The sequence below is a fragment of the Monodon monoceros genome, unplaced genomic scaffold, assembly GCF_005190385.1.
Source record: "Monodon monoceros isolate NGI ecotype Baffin Bay Population unplaced genomic scaffold, NGI_Narwhal_1 Super_Scaffold_18, whole genome shotgun sequence".
Classification (NCBI taxonomy): domain Eukaryota; kingdom Metazoa; phylum Chordata; class Mammalia; order Artiodactyla; family Monodontidae; genus Monodon; species Monodon monoceros.
In genome coordinates this window covers 37,423,069-37,444,684 of record NW_021703774.1, presented here as the reverse complement: position 1 = coordinate 37,444,684, position 21,616 = coordinate 37,423,069, and the positions used below count along the sequence as shown (strand labels likewise).

Here is a 21,616-nt window from a genome sequence, read left to right as displayed (position 1 = left end):
CCTCTTCCACCCTGGAGGGGCCAGAGAACTATTCTTATTCTGGATGTGAATTTGCTTTCCACAATGCTCATTCCAGCACTGCCATCCATGGACTTACTGACTGTCTTATTCACTGCCATGTTATCAGACCTAACACAGCTTCTGACTGGTGACCTGACTGCATCAAATGGAGTGAGACAATGAGTTACATCCATGGGATTCACTGGTCTTATGCCATCACCCAGAAGCAGCTGACCTTATAGTCTATCAATAGTTCCAGTGTGGCACCAGAGGAAAGACACTGTCTGATGACGCTGAGATGCTGTCCTTGCCTATGATGTTGAGATGCTGTCTCACGGGATGTAGAAAGTGTTCTGAACCAGCAAACTACATATGCTTTACTCATTGCTTAAATAAGTAGAGTCGGTATCCAAGAAGTAGAAGTGGGTTAATTATACCTATTAATCCACTCCTAAAATAGCTGCTTCCCATCCCTGTCAACTCTGATCTACTTGTCTAGAGGCTTAACCACCCAGCAAGGCAACGCTTCCATCTGGGGATACACAATGATTCCACTGAATCAAAAGCTAATATTATGTAGTCATTTGGGGCTCCTCATGGAACTAGGTGAACAAGCAAAGAGGGATAATGGTGTTAGCTGGCTAAATTAATCCTCACTCTCAAGGGGAAACAGAGTTACCCCTACACATTGGAGGCAGGAAGGAATACAGAGGGAACTTGTGGGCTGCTTCTCAGTATTGCTGTTTCTACTGGTTAGTTAATGGAAGACTACAGCAGCCAAACATACATAGAAGCACCTAGGGCTTAGAGCCCTCAGGAATGGAGATTTCGATCACACCACTAGGCAAAGAACCCCAAACAACAAAGGTACTGATTGAAGGCAAAGAGAACATGGAATGGAAAGTAGAGAACAAAAGTCATAAGTCCTCTGATTAGAATTAGCTCTAAAACATTTACCATTTTTCTTATTTGCTGTGCACTGTATTCGCATATAAATTTTTTTTTTCATTTCACCCAACATAGGTGTCTTTATTACCTGGACAAGAAGAATCTGTGCAGTTTGAGCCTGCCTAGCAATGCCTTTGATGGTATTAAGTAGCAGTATACTGAGGTATAACGTTGTGAGTTATGGATTACACCTGTATTGTCCAATATAGTGACTAGTGCAAATGAAGAACTGATTTGTAACTTTAACGGATTTTAATTTTATATTTAAATAGCTACATATGGCTAGTGGCTACCCTATTGGACAACACATATAAATTTTAACTAATATTCCTCTTCACTCCTAGCCCATTCCCCTGCTATTTAACATAAAGTGTGTTGGTGGTGAACTCTACAACTGAGCCCACAGTTATAGAATGTTATCATTACGACAGAACTCAAGGCGACACGGACACCCCCCTGAGAGCCTGGACTTCGACTTGGAGGCAGTTGTTGATGGGTTGTTCCTCTCTGGAGAAGGATGTGCATGTTTTGCGCTCCGTGAGGGATAGCTGTGTATCTTCTTGAAGGTCAGTCTGTGGCAAAGCACTTGAGGACCATATCTAACAAGGTCTCCTTGCTTTAACTTAAATCTTGTTTGAACTCAACAGACATGAAGAGGAGCTGGTCAGCATCCTCTTCCTGTAAATTCCTGCATCTTAACAGAATTCATCCTCCTGTTGGCCTTCAGAAATGTACAGTTACTGTCACTGTTCCCACTTGTGTCTGCCCTTCTGATGGTTTTTAGTTGGTCTCAACAGACACATAAAAAGTTACCCCCCAAACTGCTTCTATGTTCTCACTGCTGCCTTATTCTACAACCCCTGTTTATACTCCTCCAAAATGACCAAAGAGAACAATGACTTCTTAACTGCCAAATGAAACAGAATCCCTTCCAGTCCCCTCTTACTTGACCTCTCTTCAAATTCTGATCAATGGAGCACTGCTTTCTTCTTGAAACCTTCACAAAACCATTTGCTTTCTTCTTCATTTATTAATATTCCTTCTCATTTGTCACTGGATCCTCCTTTTCTACCCGTCTCTTAAATGTTGATGTTTTCTAAAGTTCTATCCTTCTAGTAAGATATGTCTAATGGAGGTGCTGGAACAGCCCCACAGCTCCACAGGGGACAGAGGTAGCCCCTTGAGGGCATGCACAACACTGACATGGGCACCACCCATAGCCCCTAAAGCTCTGTCCACTCTGTTCATGTAGCAAATCTTCCTAGAATCTGGTCTCCACCTGAGAATCTGATTATAGCAGCTCTAAGCCTCACTGGAAACTAAAGTAGAAGGGAAAAGAAACCAACATCTCGCTGAGAAGAGATAAAATACATGAGAAGAATATCTTATTTTGACATCTCTAGGAAAGTATGAAAGGGAATGAAAGAAAAGCAAATGTCACCTGTTGCCATGGAGTTCCTAAAGTCCTCTTAATTAGTGAGGCACACTTGAGCTCTGATGGCCAAGCCAGCCACCACTGCTTTTTCCATCCCCACCAGGAGAGGATTTAATACCTTCCACAGAGTTTGTGAATATCTTCACTGTTGGATTAACCAAACCAAATGAATCCCATAGTAAACAACCTCTATTTACACCCTTATTCCTGTTAACTTTGCAGTCATCACTTTTTTTTAATTGAAGTATAGTTGATTTACAATATTATATTACTTTCATGTATACGACCTGGTGATCCAATAATTTCACAGATTATACTCCATTTAAGGTTATTATAAAGTAATGGTTATATTTCCCTGTGTTTGTACAATATACCTTTGTTACTTACTCATTTTATACATAGTAGTTTGTGTCTCTTAATTCCCTACCACTATCTTGCCCTCCCCCCTTCCCTCTCCAAACTGATAACCACTAGATTGTTCTCTGTAACTGTGCATCTGTTTTTATGTGCTTATATCCATTCATTTTATTTTTCAGATTCCACAAATAAGTGATAACAGATTATTTCTCTTTGTCTAACTTACTTCACTAAAGCATAATACCCTCTAGCTCCAACCATGTTGTTGCAAATGACAAAATTTCATTCTTTTATGGTTAATATTCCATTTTATGTATATATATATATATATATATATATATACACATATATATATCACATCTTCTTTATTCATTCATCAGCTGATGGAATTTAGGTTGCTTCCATATCTTGGCTACTGTAAATAGTGCTGCTATGAACACTGGGGTGCATGTATCTTTTCGAATTAGCGTTTTCATTTTCTTCAGATATATGCCCAGGAGTGGAATTGCTGGATCATACAGTAGTTCTAGCTCTAGTTTTTTAGGAACCTCCATACTGTTTTCATAGTGGCTGCACCAATTTACATTCCCACCAACAGTGTACGAGGGTTCCCTTTTCTCCACACCCTCTCCAGCATTTGTTATTTGTAGACTTTTTAGTGATAGCCATTCTGACTGGTGTGAGGTAACAATGTCTCACTGTGATTTTGATTTGCATTTTTCTGATGATTAACTATTTTGAGCATCTTTTCATGTGCTGTTGGCTATCTGTATATCTTCTTTGGAAAAATGTCTATTCAGGCCTTCTGCTCACTTTTTAAACACGTTTTTTATGTACTGAGCTGTACAAACTGTTTATAAACTTTGGACATCAACCCCTTATCAGTCATATCATTTGCAAATATTTTATTCCATTCAATAGATTGTCTATTTTTGTTGTTGTTGTTGTTTTGCGGTACGCTGGCCTCTCCCGTTGTGAAGCACAGGCTCCGGACGCGCAGGCTCAGTGGCCATGGCTCACGGGCCCAGCCGCTCCGTGGCACGTGGGATCCTCCCAGACCGGGGCACGAACCCGCATCCCCTGCATCAGCAGGCGGACTCTCAACCACTGAGCCACCAGGGAAGCCCTATTTGTTTTGTTGATAGTTTCCTTTGCTGTGCAAAAGCTTTTAATTAGGTCCCAATTGTTTATTTTTGCTTTGGTTTCTTTTGTCTCACCCTTAAGATCCAAAACACTATTGCTACAATTTACATCAAAGATTGTTCCACCCATGTTCTCTTCTAGGAGTTTTATGATTTCTGGTCTTACAGTTAGGTCTTTAATCCACTTTGAGCTTATTTTTGTATATGGTATGTATAAAAAGCTATAATAGACTTATTATATTTAATCTGTATCCTGCAACTTCACTGAACTCATTTATTAATTCTAATAGTTTTGTGGTGGGTTTTCTACATGTAGCATCATGTCATCTGCAAACAGTGACAGTTTTACTTCTTCCCTCCCAACTTGGATGCCTCTCATTTCTTTTTCTTGCCTGATTGTTGTGGCTAGGACTTCCAATACTATGTTAAATAGAAGTGGTGAGAGTGTGCATCCTTGCTTTTTCCTGATTTTAGAGGAAAAGCTTTTAACTTTTCACTATTCAGTATGATGTTAGCAGCAGGTTAGTCATAAATGGCCTTTATTATGTTGAGATATTTATGTTCCCTCTATAACACTTTGATGAGCGTTTTCATCATGAATGGGTGTTGAATTTCGTCAAATGCTTTTTCTGCATCTTTTGAGATGATCATGTAATTTGTATCCTTCCTTTTGTTAATGTGGTGTATCACATTGATTGATTTGCATATGTTGAACCATCCTTCCATTCCTGGAATAAATTCCACTTGATCATGGTGTATGATCCTTTTTATATATTGTTGGATTCAGTTTACTAATATGTTGTTGAGGATTTTTGCATCTCTGTTCATCAAAGATATTAGCCTGTAATTTTCCTGTTTTGAATTGTCCTTGTCTGGTTTTTGTATCAGGGTAATGGTGGGATCACCAAATGTATTTGGGAGTGGCCCTCACCCCTTCATTTTTTTGGAATAGTTTGAGAAAGATAGGTACTAAGTTCTTCTTTATATGTTTGGTAGAATTCCACTGTGAAGCTGTCTGGTCCTGGACTTTAGTTTGCTGGGAGTTTTTTTATTACAGATTCAGTTTAATTACTAGTCATCAGTCTGTTCAGATTGTCTATTTCTTCCTGATTCAGCTGCAGAAGGTCTATGTGTCTAGAAAGTTGTCCATCTCTTCTAGGTTGTCCAATTTGTTGCCAAATAATGGTTCATAGTATTCTCTTATAATTTTTTGTGGTACAGTTGTTATTTCTCCTTTCATTTTATTTTTTAAATTTTGTTCTTCTCTCTTTTCTTCTTGATAAGCCTGACAAAAGGTTTACCAATTTTATTTATCTTTAAAAAAAACAGCTCTTGGTTTCCTTGATCTTTTCTAACAGTTTTCGGTCTGTATTTTATTTATTTCTTTTCTGTCTTTAATTTTTCCTCTTTCCTGCTGACTTTGGGCTTTTTTCATTGTTCTTTTTCTAATTTGTTAGATGGTAGGTTAGGGTATTTGAGATTTTTCTTACTTCTTGAGGTAGGCCTGTATCTCTGTACACATCCCTCTTAAAATGATTTTTGCTGCATTCCATAGGTTTTGGAAAGATGTGTTTCCATTTTCATTTGTCTTGAGGTATTTTCTGATTTCCTCTTTGCTTTCTTCACTGACCCATTAGTTTTTCAGTTTCATGTGTTTGTGTTTTTCCCATTTTTCTTCCTATAACTGATTTCAATTATAGTTTCATACCATTGTGGTCAGAAAAAAATGCCTGATATAATTTTTATCCTTTTAAATTTGTTGAGACATGTTTTGTGACCTAGAATGTGGTCTATCTTAGAGAATGTTCCATGTACACTTGAAAAGAATGTGTTTCTTCTGTTTGGGGATGGAATGTCCTGTAGATATCTATTAAGTCCAACTGATCTAATACGTCATTTAAGGCCAATGTTTCCTTACTGATTTTCTTTCTGGGTGATCTGTCTATAGATGTCAGTGGGGTGTTAAAGTCCCCTGCTATCGAAGATTACTGTAAATTTCTCCCTTTATGTCTGTTAATATTTGCTTTATATATTTAGATGCTCCTTATTGAGTACATATATGATAAGGAGTGTTATATACTCTTCTTATATTGATACCTTTATCATTATAGAATGCCCTTCTTTGTCTTTTGTTATAAACTTTGTTTTAAATCTATGTTGTCTGATATGAGCATTGCTACCCCCACTTTCTTGTCATTTCTTTTTGCATGAAATATCTTTTTCCATCCCCTCGCTTTAATCTGTGTGTGTCTTTAGATCTGAAGTGAGTCTCTTGTAAGTAGCATATAAATGGGTCTTGTTTTTTAATCCAATCAGCCACCATATATCTTTTGATTAGAAACTGACATTTAAAGTGATTACTGATAGGTATGTACTTATTGCCATTTTGTTACCTGTTTTCTGGTTGTTTTTGTAGGCCTTCTCTGTTCTTCTTTTAGTTTCTTTCCTTGTGATTTGATGATTTTCTTTTATGGTATGCTTGTGTTCCTTTCTCTAGTTTTTGTTATCTATTGTAGGTTTTTGATTTGTGGTTACCATGGTGTTCATAAATGTTGACCTATAACTGTATCTGCTTGTTTTAAACTGGTAGTCATTTAATTTCAAATACATTCTAAAAGATCTACCTTTTTTACTCCCCTCCCCCATTTTGTGTTTTTGATGTCATATTTTACATCTTCATGTTTATCCCTTTACTATTTATTGTGGTTGTAGTTGATTTTAAAATTTTTTGTCTTTTAATCTTTGTACTAGCTTATTTAAGTAGTTGATCCTCAGCCCTTAACATATATTCGCCTTTACTATAGAGTGGGATTTTCCCCTCATCTACTGATCCTTGCTATAGCCTTTTCTTTTCCATTTAGATAAGATGCTTTAACATTTCTTTTAGGGTAGGTTTAGTATTGATGAACTTTTAGTTTTTGCTTTATCTGAGAAGTTCTTTATCTCTCCTTCCATTCTAAATGATAATCTTGCTGGGTAGATTATCCTATGTTGCAGGTTTTTTCCTTTCAGCATTTTAAACATATCATGCCACTCCCTTCTAGCCTGCAAAGTTTCTGTAGAAAATTCAGCTGACAACATTATGGGGGTTCCCCTGTATATGACTCTTTGTTCTTCTCTTGCTGCCTTTAGAATTCTCTCTTTAACTTTTGCCATTGGTGCACTTGATGTTGTTCAAGAGGTCCCTTAAACCGTTATCATTTTTTTTAATTTGCTTTTCTTTTTGCTGTTCTGATTGAGTGACTTCCATTATTCTATCTTCCAGATCACTTGTGCATTCTTCTGTATCACCTGGTCTGCTATTAAGTCCTTCTAATATGTTTTTTCATTTCAGTTATTGTATTCTTCAGTTCTGACTGGTTCTTTTTTATATTTTCTAGTTCCTTGTTAAAATTCTCACTGTGTTCGTCTATTCTTTTCCCTATATCAGTTAACATTCTTTTTATTAATGCTTTGAATTCTTTACAGGGTAAATTATTTATTTTTGTTTCATTAGTTGTTTTCTCAGGGGTTTTCTCTTGTTTTTACAATTGAAACAAATTCTTCTGTCTTCTCATTTTGCTTAACTTTCTCTGTCTGTATGAAATTAGGTGAAATAGTTACCTATTCCAGTCTTGAAGGTGTGCTCTTGTGTGGGAGTCTCCCTATACAGTCTGCATGTGCCCAGTGCCTGAGTCTGACAGTGGGAGAGCTGGATCTGATGTGAGCAGGAGTCATGTCTTTCCCCAGGGTGTGCTGGCAGCTATCACCTTGGTAGGAGATGGGGCTGGAGATGGAGCAGATAGGGACAGAGCCAGGTGTGAGCTGGGGCTTCTCCTCTGCTCAGTGGCCACCACCACCCTACAAGGGGCAGGGGTGGGCCCCAAGCTGCTGGAGCAGAAGCTCTGAGGGTTGGGTCCAAGATGGTTCCATTCCCTTTAAGTGTGTGCTCTCCCCACTCCTAGCACTGGCACCCCTGCCCCAGAGCAGAGCAGTGCTGGAGCAAGAGGGCCTGGAGCAGGGGCTGGAGCAGGCGCTCAGCATGGGCCAGGGCTCAGGCTGTGGCAGCCCTGGCCCTAGAGTCCAAGACGACTTCTGATGCACTGCCTCCATAAGGACCAGTACAGCTGTCCCCACCCTGTTCAGATGTCATTCCGGGTCCAAGCAGGCTGTATCCCTCACAACTGAGTACTCCGCTCAGCTGCAACAGCCCTTACCCTAGTGTGGAGCTGTATCACGAAGCAAGTGGGGCCAGAGTGGACACTCAGTGCAGGCTGGCATGCATGCGAGGGTGGTCACAGAAAACCAGCCAGAGTCCCATGCAGTTTCAATCTACTTTCTCCACCTTGTTCCCAGGAGTAAGCAAGTGTGTGCATGCTCTTCCTGAGAGGAGTCTAGGTTTCTTACAGTCCTCCTGTTAGTCCCACTGGCTTTCTAACCAGCTAAGGAGACTTGTCTTCCTGGTGTTGGACCCCAGTACTGCGACATCCAACATGTGGCTCAAACCTCTCACTTCCAAGGGAGGACCTCCACCTCTGTAATCCCCTCCTCTTCTGAGTCCCCTCCCAGGGGCACAGGTCCCAAACCTAATCGCTTCTATTCCCTTCCTACCCCACTCCATGTGGATCTTTCTTACAGCCTTGGTTGTGCAAGAGTCTTTCCGCCAGTCTCCAGTTAGTTTTCAGTGAGAATTGCTCTGCATGTAGATGTATTTTGGATGTTTTCATGGGGGGAGGTGAGCTCTGTGTCCTCCTACTCCACCATCTTCATTTGAATCTGCACTTATCACTTTTTGGATGAGCTCCCTTTGGCACCTTATGCAGAATGTTGAATTGATCACTGGTTTGAATGTCTGATCACTCACATTCACTAGGCAGAATTCCTATAAGATTTATTTTGTTCACCTGAACGTGTATGTGAGTACCATTAAGCAACTGTGCAGTGCACTCTTCTTTAGTGAGCAGTGAGGGGGACAGACACCAAAGGTAGTGGCACAATTCCTTCTCCAAAGCAGCTTTCACCCTACTTAGTGGTGCTCAGAGGGAGTCATCTCTGGGCAGAGTAGAATGTTACTCAGTCCTGAGATCCTTGGAGGTGAAAACCCAGTTGTATATCTTCTCGCATGTGAGACAAAGAGGCACCTTTTATTCTGTCTGCACTGCTGCCTCACACTCAACTGCAACTTTAGAGTGGGAAGAAAAGGCCACCACAGAAGAAGGCAGAGCCCTTTCATCAAGAGAATAAAAGCCTAACAGAATTAAAAAAATAAAAGTATTTCTTTGCTATGTCAGAAGGAAATCATAAATTGCAGACCAGGGCCCAAGGGCCTTTGTAAGCCTTACACTCCCTGATGCTTATTTTCTTTATCTCTCTGAACATCCCAAGAGGGATTAGCCCCCAAACCCTGAAGCTGGGGAAATCCTGTGCATAAAGAAAGGGGATGCTTGTCAGGCTCTACTCCAATCCCACGGCAGCCAGGAGGAAGGGAAACCCCGAGGAGAGACACAGGGGTGGCAGGTCTGCCACAAGAAAGTGAGAAGCAGGCCAGGCCATCTGAGCTTCCTTGACAGGGAGACAGAACACAACAGGCATTATCATTTAACACCATTAAAGCAGCATATTAGCTTCTGCCTCTATTTTCTCACTTCTGATTATTCTACTACCCTGGTTTATACTCCTTAACAATGACCAAGTCAACAACAAAAAAAGTCAAACATGGCCAAAGTCAACAATGACTCTCAGAATGAAACACTCTCTTCAGTCCCCTCTTCCTTGGCCTCTCTTCAACCTCTGATAAATTGAGCCTCCTTTTCTTATCGAAACCTTCGCAAATCCATCTGCTTCCTCCTTCATTTGTTAATATTCATTCTCACTTGTTGCTGGCTCTTCCTTTTCTGCCTGCCTCTGAAATGTTGGCATTCCTTCAAGTTCTATAGTTGGCCCTCCTTTATTCTCACTCCACACATTTTTCTAGGAAATCCCTTTACTCTCATGGACTCAACTACCACATATACGTGATGGCTTTCAAATGTCTGTCTGCACCCCCAATCCCTCTCCTGAGCTCCAGTGCCATCTAACTGTAGCAGAGATGTCTCCACCTGGATGTTCAGTTTTAAGCATAACTTGTCAAAAACTGGACTCTTTATTCTTCCCTAAAACCTGCTCCCAGTCCTCCTATATTCCCTGCTCTTGGTGAATGGAAGTGTCAATCATCACCTAAACTCTAAATCAGAAGATTCCCTAGATCTTCCCTCTCTCATCTTCCCTGTCTCATTGGTGAGCAGAGCCTATTGACTGTACCTCCATCCCTCTCATCACTCCCTTCTTCTCCAACCTCCCTGCTTCACTCAAGTCTTCATCACCTTGCTCCTGACTGAGTCTAATGTTCCATCATGTAAAGCACTGTCTGGCTCTTTAATATTTGTTGAATAAAGACATGGACCTTTTTCTATTCAGATTTTCCTATTTCTAGTTTTACTCCACTCTGATTCATATTCCACACTGCAAGCAGAATATTTCTAAACCCCAAATCTAATACTGTTTCCTCTCCCCTTAAATACTTTGTGGTTTTCACTCTTTGGGTATTTAAGTTACTTAAACTATATAAATACGTCCATGGGTCCCTATCACCTAAAAGGTAGAACAAATCCTCCTTAGCATGCTCCAGAAGCTCTTCCTAATAAAAACCCTTCATGTCTTTCTGGCAGAATCTCTCACTATACCTTAGACTCCGCGTCCAGCTCTCCTTATAACTCACAGTTCTCTGAGTACAGCAGAGTAACCCATACCAAGCAGGACCTTTATTTAAGCTGCAGTCCAACCCCTCTCCCTCAGCCCTGTCCATATGTTCTTCTTAACAAGGACTGTCCTCCTTGTTAAGACAAACTACTTTACCAGAGCTTAATCTACTGGGATTTTATCAGAGCTTTACCAACTTGGGGGAAGGAAAATTCCCAACTCTAGTCTGCTATATAGCCTTCCACATGAATGGAAAAAATACCCAACTCCAGTACCCCCTAGTCATCCTATACTACCAAAGAGGATAGGGGGAAAAAAATCTGAGACTCATTTGTGAAGTTCACATCACAGGGGCATAGACTCACTGAAAGTCTGAGACCTAATCACAGAACTAAAGAACACTTCCCCTCTCCCAACACCTTATATACTAAAGTTCTTTTTACTCAGCACATCATGTCCACCTTCCCAAAAATCATTACAAAGCATGCTAAAAGGCAAAAAAACAAAACAAAACAAAACAAAAACACAGACAAAGCAGCAGAACCAGACCTAGATATGGCAGGGATGTAGGAATTATCGAATTGGGGATTTAAAACAACTATGATTAATATATGAAGAGCTTTAACGGAAAAGGTAGACAACATGCAGGAATAGATGGATAATGTAAGCAGAGAGATGGAAACGCTAAGAATCAAAGAAATGCTAGAGCTCAAAAACACTGAACAGAGATGAAGAAAGCCTTTGAAGAGCTTATCAGTAGACTGCATACAGCTGAGGGAAAAACCTCTGAGCTTGAGGATTTGTCAATAAAAACATCTAAACATGAAAAGCAAATATAAAAAAGACTGAAGGAAAAAAAACACAGAACGGAGTACCCAAGAACTGTGTGACAATTAGAAAAGGTGTAACGTAAATGTAATGGGAATACCAGAAGGAGAAGAACAGAAGCAATATTTGAAGCAATAATGACTAAGAATTTCCCCAAATTAACATGAGACACCAAACCAAAGATCCAGGAGCTCAGGGAACACCAAGCAGGACAAATGCCCCCAAAACTGCACCTATGCGTATCATATTCAAACTTCAGAAAACCGAAGGCAAAGAAAAAATACTGAAAGAAGCAAGGTGGTGGAGGTGGGAAACATCTAACCTGTAGAGGAACAAAGACAAGAATTACCTGCCGCTTCTCCTAGAAACGTGCAAGCAAAGAGAGTAGAAGAAAACATTTAAAGTACTGAGAGGAGAAAAAACAACCACCTAGAACGCTGTGGTCCTGTGAAAGTATCCTTCAAAAGTGAATGAGAAATAAAGCCTTCCTCAGACAAACAAAAATGGTGGCATTTGTTTCCAGTAGACTTGACTTGCAGGGAATGTTAAAAGAAATTCTTCAGAGAGAAGGAAAATGATATAGGTTAGAAACTTGGATCTATATAAAGAAGGGAAGAGCTAATAAATGAAGGTAAAATAAAACCTTTGCTAATTCTTTTCTATTCTTGATCTAACAAAAAACAGTTTGTTCAAAATCATAAAAGCAACAATGTATTTACCACTACAGTTTATATATAAGTAAAATGAACGATAGTAATTACACGAACGACAGGAGGGAGGAATTAGGAATATTTTATTATAAGGAACAATCAGGAATATTTTAAGGTACTTGCAGTACCTGTTAAGTGATATTGTGTTATCTGAAAATAGATTCAGAGTAGTTGCAAATGTATACTGCCAATTTTACGGCAACTCCTAAGAAAGTTAAAAAAGAGGTATACTTGATATGCTAAGAAAATAAAGAAAATGGAATGATATAAAATGTTTAATTAAAAACAAAAAAGGCAAACAAAGAATGAAACATAAAAATAGGAACAAAAATCAAGGGCGATGAATAGAAAAGAGTAACGAACATGATAGATAATAATCCAATCATATCAATAATCACTTTAAACATCAATGGTCTAAATATATCCATTAAAAGATAGAGATTATCAGAGTGGATCAAAAAATAGGACCCGGGCTTCCCTGGTGGCGCAGTGGTTGAGAGTCCGCCTGCCGATTCAGGGGACACGGGTTCGTGCCCCGGTCCGGGAAGATCCCACATGCCGCGGAGTGGCTGGGCCCGTGAGCCATGGCTGCTGAGCCTGCGCGTCCGGAGCCTGTTGCTCCGCAACGGGAGAGGCCACAACAGTGAGAGGCCCGCGTACCGCAAAAAAAAAAAAAAAAAAAAATAGGACCCAACCATATATTGCCTAAAAGAAACCCACTTGAAATATAAAGATACAGTTAAGTTAAAAGTAAAGGCATAGAGAAAGATATACCATACTAAGACTAATCAAAGCTGGAGTAGATATATTTCAGACACATCAGACCTCCAAGCAAGGAAAATTATCAGAGATAAAAAGGGGCATTACATAATGATAAAGGGGTCACTTCTCTAAAAAGACATAATAATATATAATACGTATGTGTATAACAACAGAGGGTCAAAATATGTGAGGCAAAAACTGATAGAAAAGCAAGGAGAAACAGATGAATCCAACTATTGTAATTAGAGATTTCACCACCCCTCTAACAGAAATGGACAGATTTATCAGGCAGAAAATCAGTACGGACATGATTGAACTCAACAGCACCATCGGTCAAGTGGATATAATTGACATCTATAGGCTATTTTATCCAGCAACAGAACACACAGTCTTCTCAAGCTCACATGGAACATTCTCCAAGACAGACCACATTCTGGACCATATAACACACCTAAATAAATTTAAGAAAACAGAAATCATACAATGTCTGCTCTCAGATAATAATGGATAATAATCGAATTAAATTAGAAATCAACAATATATAGCTAGGAAATCTCAAAATACTTGGAGATTAAACAGGAAAAAAGGCAAGGATGTCACCACTCCTTTTCAATATCATACTGGAAGTCTTAGCTAATTCAATAAAAGAAGAAAATGAAACAAAAAACATATACTTTGGGAAGGAAAAAATTACTTTTCCTTGCAGATGACATGATTGTCTATGTAGAAAATCCCAAAGAAACAACAACAACAAAAATCTCCTGGAATAAGAAATTGTAGCAAGGTTGTACAAAATAAGGTTAATATAGTAAAGTCAATCACTTTTCTATTTACCAGCAATAAACAAGTGGAATTTGAAACTAAAAACAATACCATTTACATTAGTAACCCCCCCCAAAAAAATTCAGGTATAAATATAAATATAACAAAATATGTGCAAGTTATATATGAGGAAAACTAAAAAAGTCTGATGAAAGAAATCAGAGAAGAACTAAATAAATGGAAAGACAGCCATGTTCATGGATAGAAAGACTCAAGATAACAAGATATCAATTCTTCCATACTCCATCTATAGATTCAATGCAATCCAAATCAAAATCCTAGCAAGTTATTTAGTGGATATCGACAAACTGATTCTAAAGTTTATATGGAGAGGAAAAAGACCCAGAATAACCAGTACAACATTGGAGAAGAAGAAGAAAGTCAAAGGCCTGCCACTATCTGACTTCAAGACTTACTTTAAAGCTACATTAATCAGGACAGTGTGACACTGGTGAAAGAATAAACAAAAAGATCAATGGCACAAAACAGAGCCAAGAAATAGACTCATAAATAAAGTCGACCAATCTCTGACAAAGGAGCAAAGGCAACATAATGGAGCAACGACAGTCTTTTTAACAAATGGTGCTGGAAGAAATTCATGTCTAATTTCTTACACCCTTCACAAAAATTAACTCGAAATAGATCATAGACCTAAACATAAAACACACAACTCTAAAACTCTTAGAAGATGACACAGGAGAAAACCTAGGTGACCTTGGGGATGGTGGATTTTTTAGATACAACACCAAATGCACGATCCATGGAAGAAATAATTGATAAGCTGGATTTCATTAAAATTAAAAACTTTTGCTCTGTTAAAGGCACTGTCAAGAGAAAGAGAAGATAAGCCACAGACTGGGAGAAAATATTTGCGGAAGACACACCTGATAAAGGACTGTTATACTGGCAAGTATGTGCAGTAGCAGGCACTCATAACTTGCAGGTAAGGAAAAAAGAAAAAAAAGCCAGCTTGAAAAACGTCAGTTTGAGAGTTTCTTACGAAAATAAACATTTTCTTACCATATAATCACTCCAAAGGAGTTGAAAACTTATGGCCACATAAAACTCTGCACGTGCATATCTATAGCAAATTATTCATAATTGCAAAACTTAGAATCAACTGAGATGTACTTCAGTAGACAAACAGATAAATGAACTGTGGAACATCCAGACCATGTAATATTATTCAGCACTAAAAACGAATGATCTATCAAACCATAAAAAGACATGGAGGAACCTTAGATGCATATCACTAAGTGAAAGACGTCAATCTGAAAAAACTACATACCGTATGATTCCAACTATACAACAACATTCTGGAAAATGTAAAACTATGGAGATGGTAAAAAGATCAGTGGTTGCCAGGGATTAAAGGGGAGAGAGGGATGAATAGAGCACAGAGAATTTTTAGGGCTGTGAAACTACTCTGTCTCATATTATAGGAGTGGATACACGTCATTACACATCCGTCAAAACCCACAGACTGTACAACACTGAGTAAATCCTAATATAAAGATGGACTTCGGGTGATAATGACGTGTCACTGTAGGTTTATCAATTGTAACAAATGTACCACACTGGTGGGAACGTTGATACTGGCGGAGGCTGTGCACGTGTGGGGCAGGGGATATATGGGAAATCTCTGTACTTTGCTCTCAGTTTTGCTATAAATCCAAAATCGCTCTAAAAATAAAGTCTATTTAAAAAAAAAAGATTTTATAAAAAGGGAATGATAAACCCAAAAGTCAGGTTATCTTTGTGGAGGGAGTGAAAGGAGGTGATGGAGTTATTATGGGTGCAAACAAAGGGCTTGTAGGATTCTGGTTAGCTCTTAAGCTGAGTGGTTGGCACCCAAATGGACCCCTAATGACTTTTCTTTGTCGCTGGATTTACCACCCTTAGTGCTGACCTTAGGAGTAATAGCTGCCTGAGATAACTTTTCCTTTTCGTTTAAACCCCATTTTCAGTTTTGCTTTCCAGTTTTCATAGTTAAAATCACCCAAACGGATACAATCTCTTAATTTGGATGTAGTACAACTGGGCTATGATTTAGCATAAGCCATCACTTAATCCTATTTTGTTTGCCTAAGTGTATCATTAAAGCCTTAGATTATTAGTTACCCCCAAGTATGAAAAAAGATTTTGTCTGGGAAGAACAGACTGTCATTAAAACAACTCAGCATTTTTCCAGTCCTAAGAGGCATCTTCCTTGAAAACATTCTGATTAAGCATGTGTGATAACAAGGGCAATCAAGATCTTTTTTTTTAAATCTATAAATCACCAAACAGATAAGGAGTCAGGCTATTACTCTTGCCCTCGGCAGGGAGCTTAATCTGGCCGGAAGATCACTCATTTCCCATTGGAGCCACAGGCTGGAGGTCAGACCACGGGGCTGAATTTCAGTTCTTGAAAGGAGTGCAAAGAAATGAAAAGATTTCGTTCAGAAAGGAGCATGTTCTCTGATGTTTCGGCCAGAGGAATAAAGAATGATAGCATCTCCACAGAAAAGCCTTATACTGGAGACTGTGTCCTGCTAAGGAAATAAGACCTCCAGCCCACCTACCTGCAGACAGAAAGAAATGGGCAAACAAGAAAAAGGGGCCAACAGAGGGGCCTACATAAGAACACACCATTAATTCTATCTATCAGACATTTTACGAGGTAAGCTCTTCACCTTCATGGTTTCACTTAATCCTCCAAACAACCCTGCAAAGGTGAGTCTGCTCATTTGACAGGTGAACGTGCAGACAGCGGTAGCAAGCTGCCAAAGATTGCCCACTAGCGACTGGTGGAGCCGAGGTTCAAGCCTATGTCTGGCTGTGAATGGATAAAGAAGATGTAGTACATATAGACAATGGAATATTACTCAGCCATAAAAAAGAATGAAATAATGCCATTCGCACCAACATGGATGGACTTAGATTTTATCATATTACGTGAAGTAAGCCAAACAGAGAAAGACAAATACCATATGGTATCACTTATATGTGGAATCTAAAAAAATGATACGAATGAACTTATTTACAAGACAGAAATAGACCCACAGACATAGAAAAGAAACTTATGGGTACCAAAGGGGAAAGCTGGGGGTGGGGGGAGGGATAAATTAGGAGTTTGGGATTAACAGATACACACTACTATATATAAAACAGATAACCAACAAGGTCCTACTGTATAGCACACGGAACTGTTCTCAATATTTTGTAATAACCTATAAGGGAAGAGAATCTGAAAAAGAATATATATATATATATACACACACACATATGCACATATGTGTGTATGTATATATATATACACATATATGTATATATAACTGAATCACTTGCTGTACACCTGAAACTAACACAACATTGTAAATCAACTACACTTCAATATAAAAAAAAAAATACTGTATCTGTCTGACTCTAAAGCTCATGCTCTTTGCTTTATATCATACAGGAAAACAACAAGGATTACTGCAGAACTCGGTCTTAAAGCATTACCTCTTAGCAGGGGCTACAAGGCTGCACCCAGCATCTCTTGCCTTCTCCTGTCAAGTGCAATGCTGGCCATACCAGGAAGATGCGGACCCAGCTGAACTTAGCAGGATTCCATTAGGAAGAGGGATTGCTACCATCCTTGGTTCCAAGACCACCAAGCCTGACCCTCACCTCTGTCAGCCACCTCACACATGCGTCACCTCGGCCACAAGAGGAACAAGGTGAAAAAAAGGAGGGTTTGCTCAAGGCAACTACACCCCTGTCTGCCCCTGTCCAGCTTCGCCGTGAAGCTACCTCTCTCGATGCTTGTTCTACCGCCAGTGATTTCCACCATTACCTAAGGTCCAACATGAGACGGCCCTCAGGAGGGAGGTGCTGCTGTAGATGGCGTGCATGTACATAAAATGAATCATCAGCTCCGCCAGCCACCAACAGGAGAGGAGGCGGCCCAGCCCCCGGGCAAGGATGGAAAGGCTGGCCTTGGGCGAGCCCTGCTCCTGCCGCTGCATCTAGAGTAGAAACAGAAGAAGTCATTAGATGGCACCTCCATTTTTTTTTTTTTTTAAAGAAGATGTTGGGGGTAGGAGTTTATTAATTAATTTATTTTTGCTGTGTTGGGTCTTCGTTTATGTGCGAGGGCTTTCTCTAGTTGTGGCGAGCAGGGGCCACTCTTCATCGCGGTGTGCGGGCCTCTCACTGTCGTGGCCTCTCTTGTTGTGGAGCACAGGCTCCAGACGCGCAGGCTCAGTAGCTGTGGCTCATGGGCCTAGTTGCTCCGCGGCATGTGGGATCCTCCCAGACCAGGGCTCGAACCCGTGTCCCATGCATTAGCAGGCAGATTCTCAACCACTGCGCCACCATTTTTAAAACCTTTCAGAGTCCCCTAGACACGTTTTTATAAATTTTCATTTTCGCTGTATCTTCTAAGGGAGGGCTGGTTTAGTTTGCCTTGGGAACACTCGGCGTTCTCGGGTAAAAAAAAACATGTCCGACAAATACCATATGATATCACATATGTGTGGAATCTAAAAATTATGAGACAAATGAACTTATTTACAAAACAGAAATAGACCCACAGACATAGAAAGGAAACTTACGGTGACCAAAGGGAAAAGGGAGTAGGGATAAATTGGGAGTTTGGGATTAACAGATACACACTACTATATATAAAATAGATAACAAACAAGGACCTACGGTAGACACAGTAATATATTACAAGATGTTCAATATCTTGTAATAACCTATAATGGAAAAGAACCTAAAAAAGAATAGATAGATAACTGAATCACTTTGCTGTACAACTGAAACTAACAGAACATTGTAAATCAACTATATTTCAATAAAAAAAAACTTTTTTAAGTCATGTCCAAGCTAGAAAACTCTGTCCAAGAGCAAGAAAAGGGTAGAGGCCACAAGCTAGCCCAGTGCCGAGAACCAAGAAGGGGTTCCGCATCCCTTCACCCCAGCAGCAGCCCTGCCAAAACCCAGGATGGAGGGCAGTTCCTGATGTATCCTAGACAAACACAGAAAAACAAGAGAGCGCGTATAAGTTTTCCGGATCTTACACTGACACGATTTTATTAGACTGAAGGCTGCCTGGAAATGCAGAGGTGAAGTGACGGCCTTAATTATGAAGTTGTATCTGCACACATTATCTGGCAGAGGATATGGACTTGGTTCAGCAAGGGCTTGACAATTAGGGCTCCAGACACTACATGAACAAGAGAGGCCCATCCCTAGGGGAAGGTGATCCTGACATGCTTCTTTAACTTCTCCTCTCCTCTAACCATCAAGGCGCAGTGGGTCCCACGGCAGCCAGGAGGGGCGGCAGGCACTGCCCTTGGAGGTGATGGGCTATCTACACTCCAAGGAGTTAATTTCTATTCCATTCTTGAGCATCTATTCTACCACGGTCTCAAACGGGCCTCTTACAGCAAGAAACCAGACCAAGAAATTATACGCCCAGGAAAGCTGTTGTTTTAAATTTTTTAATGTAAGTTGATCAAATTAACAGGAATTTCCTTTCATTTTCTTCAGTTCACCTCAGAAAGATATTTATTAGGAAACAAAAGTAACTGCTTTGAAGGATCCACCCAGCCAAGTTTGACAGGGGAAGCGCTAGCTGGGAAGGTTATCCAGGAAGGAAGGCGGGACACAGGGGAATTTGCAGTCATGCAGGGATCACAGCTCACTGCAATTATAGCCGCAGCACAGGGACCCAATGCAGACCCCTTTCCCTCCCTAGGCATAACTGAGGGTGGTTTTCATATGAATCCTTACGTCAAGCGTGCATGCTACAAAGTCTGGAGCAGAGCATCGACAAGCCAGTGGATGGAGAAATCCTCAGTGAGAGACCCCCTACCTGCCCGATCCCTTGTGTCTGCATTATATAATTGAGAAGAAAAAGGAAATAACCCAAACTTCCAACAGTATGGGCTTGGGGCTTGGTTAAATGCATGAGTGCGCCTCAATCTTATGTAGCCGTGCAAACTATTTTTTGATATAAATGTGCATAAATAAAGAAAGGCTGGAGACACAGACACCAAAATGGCAGCAGTGATGGTAATCTTTGGATACTAAGATTCTTGTTATTTTTTAACTATTATTATTTTTGTAATCAGGGCAAAAAGTAATGTAACTTTACGATATCGTGAAGACTTTTGTCCTCTCTGTTAAAGAGGAAAGCCCTCTGTTTCTGCAGCCTTCTTGTAAAAAATGCCGAGTCTCAGGACCTCCCCAGGGGAGCCCAGCCAGCATCCTCTCTATGAACAAGCAAGCCTGTCTCTCTTTTGTGCTACCCATCTTTATTTTTCCTTACCTTCCCACCTCACTCGGAGACTTTCTTAGTTACACACTTAGTTGCCCTTTGTTCATTCTCAATCCTTTTTCAGCTCTCTAAAGCAAACTCATTTTGACCAAATGACCATCAGCAAATGAAGAAACAATTACGAATACAGTGTCCATTAGTCTATGGAGGCTAGAACAGTTCACACCAAGGCAACTGGGGAAGCTAAGACATGAAGAGGCACCTAAAACCATTCCAGACCAACAGAAGGGGCCTTTCTTGGTGCCAGACTCTTGGAGGAAAGCAGATTCCCTGAATGAATGTGATAACGACCTCAAAAGCAGTGCTGACAAAAGACAATCTTTGCACAACTGTCTCCAGTGTTCCCAAATAAGCAACTATGCACATGGCCTGCAGGCCCCTGAGCAGTTGCCTAACCCCAAGCTCAGGTCCCCTGAAGACCAGAACCGCACCCGAGGCCTTGGAGCATCACTGGGTGTGCAGCCCCATCCCAGGGAGAGGAGAAGCATCTAGAAAGGAGGGAAGCCACTGTGAGATCAGAACAAACTGCCACGCCAGGCCATCAGGAAAATAAGTCTGTCCGATCACCTCCAGCTCCAGGCGACCACATCTTAAGGTCAGTCCAGAGGCCCTCCTTTCCTTCCCCAAACAATGCGCGGTCTAAAATGACACGAGTATCTGTAATTAAGAAGAAACATGAGATGCATTTTGTGACTGACTGGCCTTCCAATAATGACTTCCCTACTTTCCCCAGGGCCAAACTCGCTCTCCAGGTTTAAAAAGGCATACTTATGGGCTTCCCTGGTGGCGCAGTGGTTGGGAGCCCGCCTGCCGACGCAGGGGACACGGGTTCGTGCCCCGGTCCGGGAGGATCCCACATGCTGTGGAGCGGCTGGGCCCGTGAGCCATGGACGCTGGGCCTGTGCGTCCAGAGCCAGTGCTCTGCAGTGGGAGAGGCCACAACAGTGAGAGGCCCGTGTAGCAGAAAAAAAAAAAAAAAAAAAGGCATACTTATGTGTCACCACTGGACCAGAAGGGCTGGACTTTTCTCTGCAATGCTCCCTTTTTGATGCTGGAGGCACTTTTCTCTGCAATGCTCCCTTTTTGATGCTGGATGCCTCCCCATCCAGAGTAAGAGAAACGTCTATTCCTTAATTGCACAAGTAAACACAGCAGAAGGAAAACAATCCAATTTTTCATTCTATTCGCTTTTACTTAAAAACATGGTTATTAGTCTTTCTTCAGAGTTGTGCTGTTATTACAGCCCATTTATATTTGTCCCTTGTCAATTCATCAGCAGGAAAAGACACACGATACACAGCTCACCTAACAAGCAGGGCTGCTCACTATCCAACCTCTGCACGCAAAGCGTTTCACTTGAGATATTTCAAACTGAGGGGAGTGCCAATCTTAAGACCACTGGAAACTGCCGTCAATGGGAATTTTTAGTTAAGGCTCCACTAAAAAATACACCTTAACTCATCTGCGAAGCGCATTTTAAAACACGTTGTATTTTAAAACCTCATTTCATGCAAATTGCATAAAAAGGAATATCGAAGCCCTCCAAAGATATTCTAATGATTAAAGATGACAGTGCTCAAAGATG

The 21,616-nt window shown here is 40.5% G+C and overlaps 1 protein-coding gene across 3 annotated transcripts in view; it reads right to left on the bottom strand.

The window, feature by feature from the left end:
- HHAT (hedgehog acyltransferase) overlaps positions 1–21,616 on the bottom strand; it is a 363,625-nt gene that overhangs the window by 250,910 nt on the left and 91,099 nt on the right. For all 3 annotated transcript variants that reach the window (XM_029230718.1, XM_029230716.1, XM_029230717.1), the window contains one exon: positions 17,542–17,713. In XM_029230718.1, the coding sequence (XP_029086551.1) occupies positions 17,542–17,713 (172 nt within the window). The remainder of the gene's footprint in view (positions 1–17,541; positions 17,714–21,616) is intronic.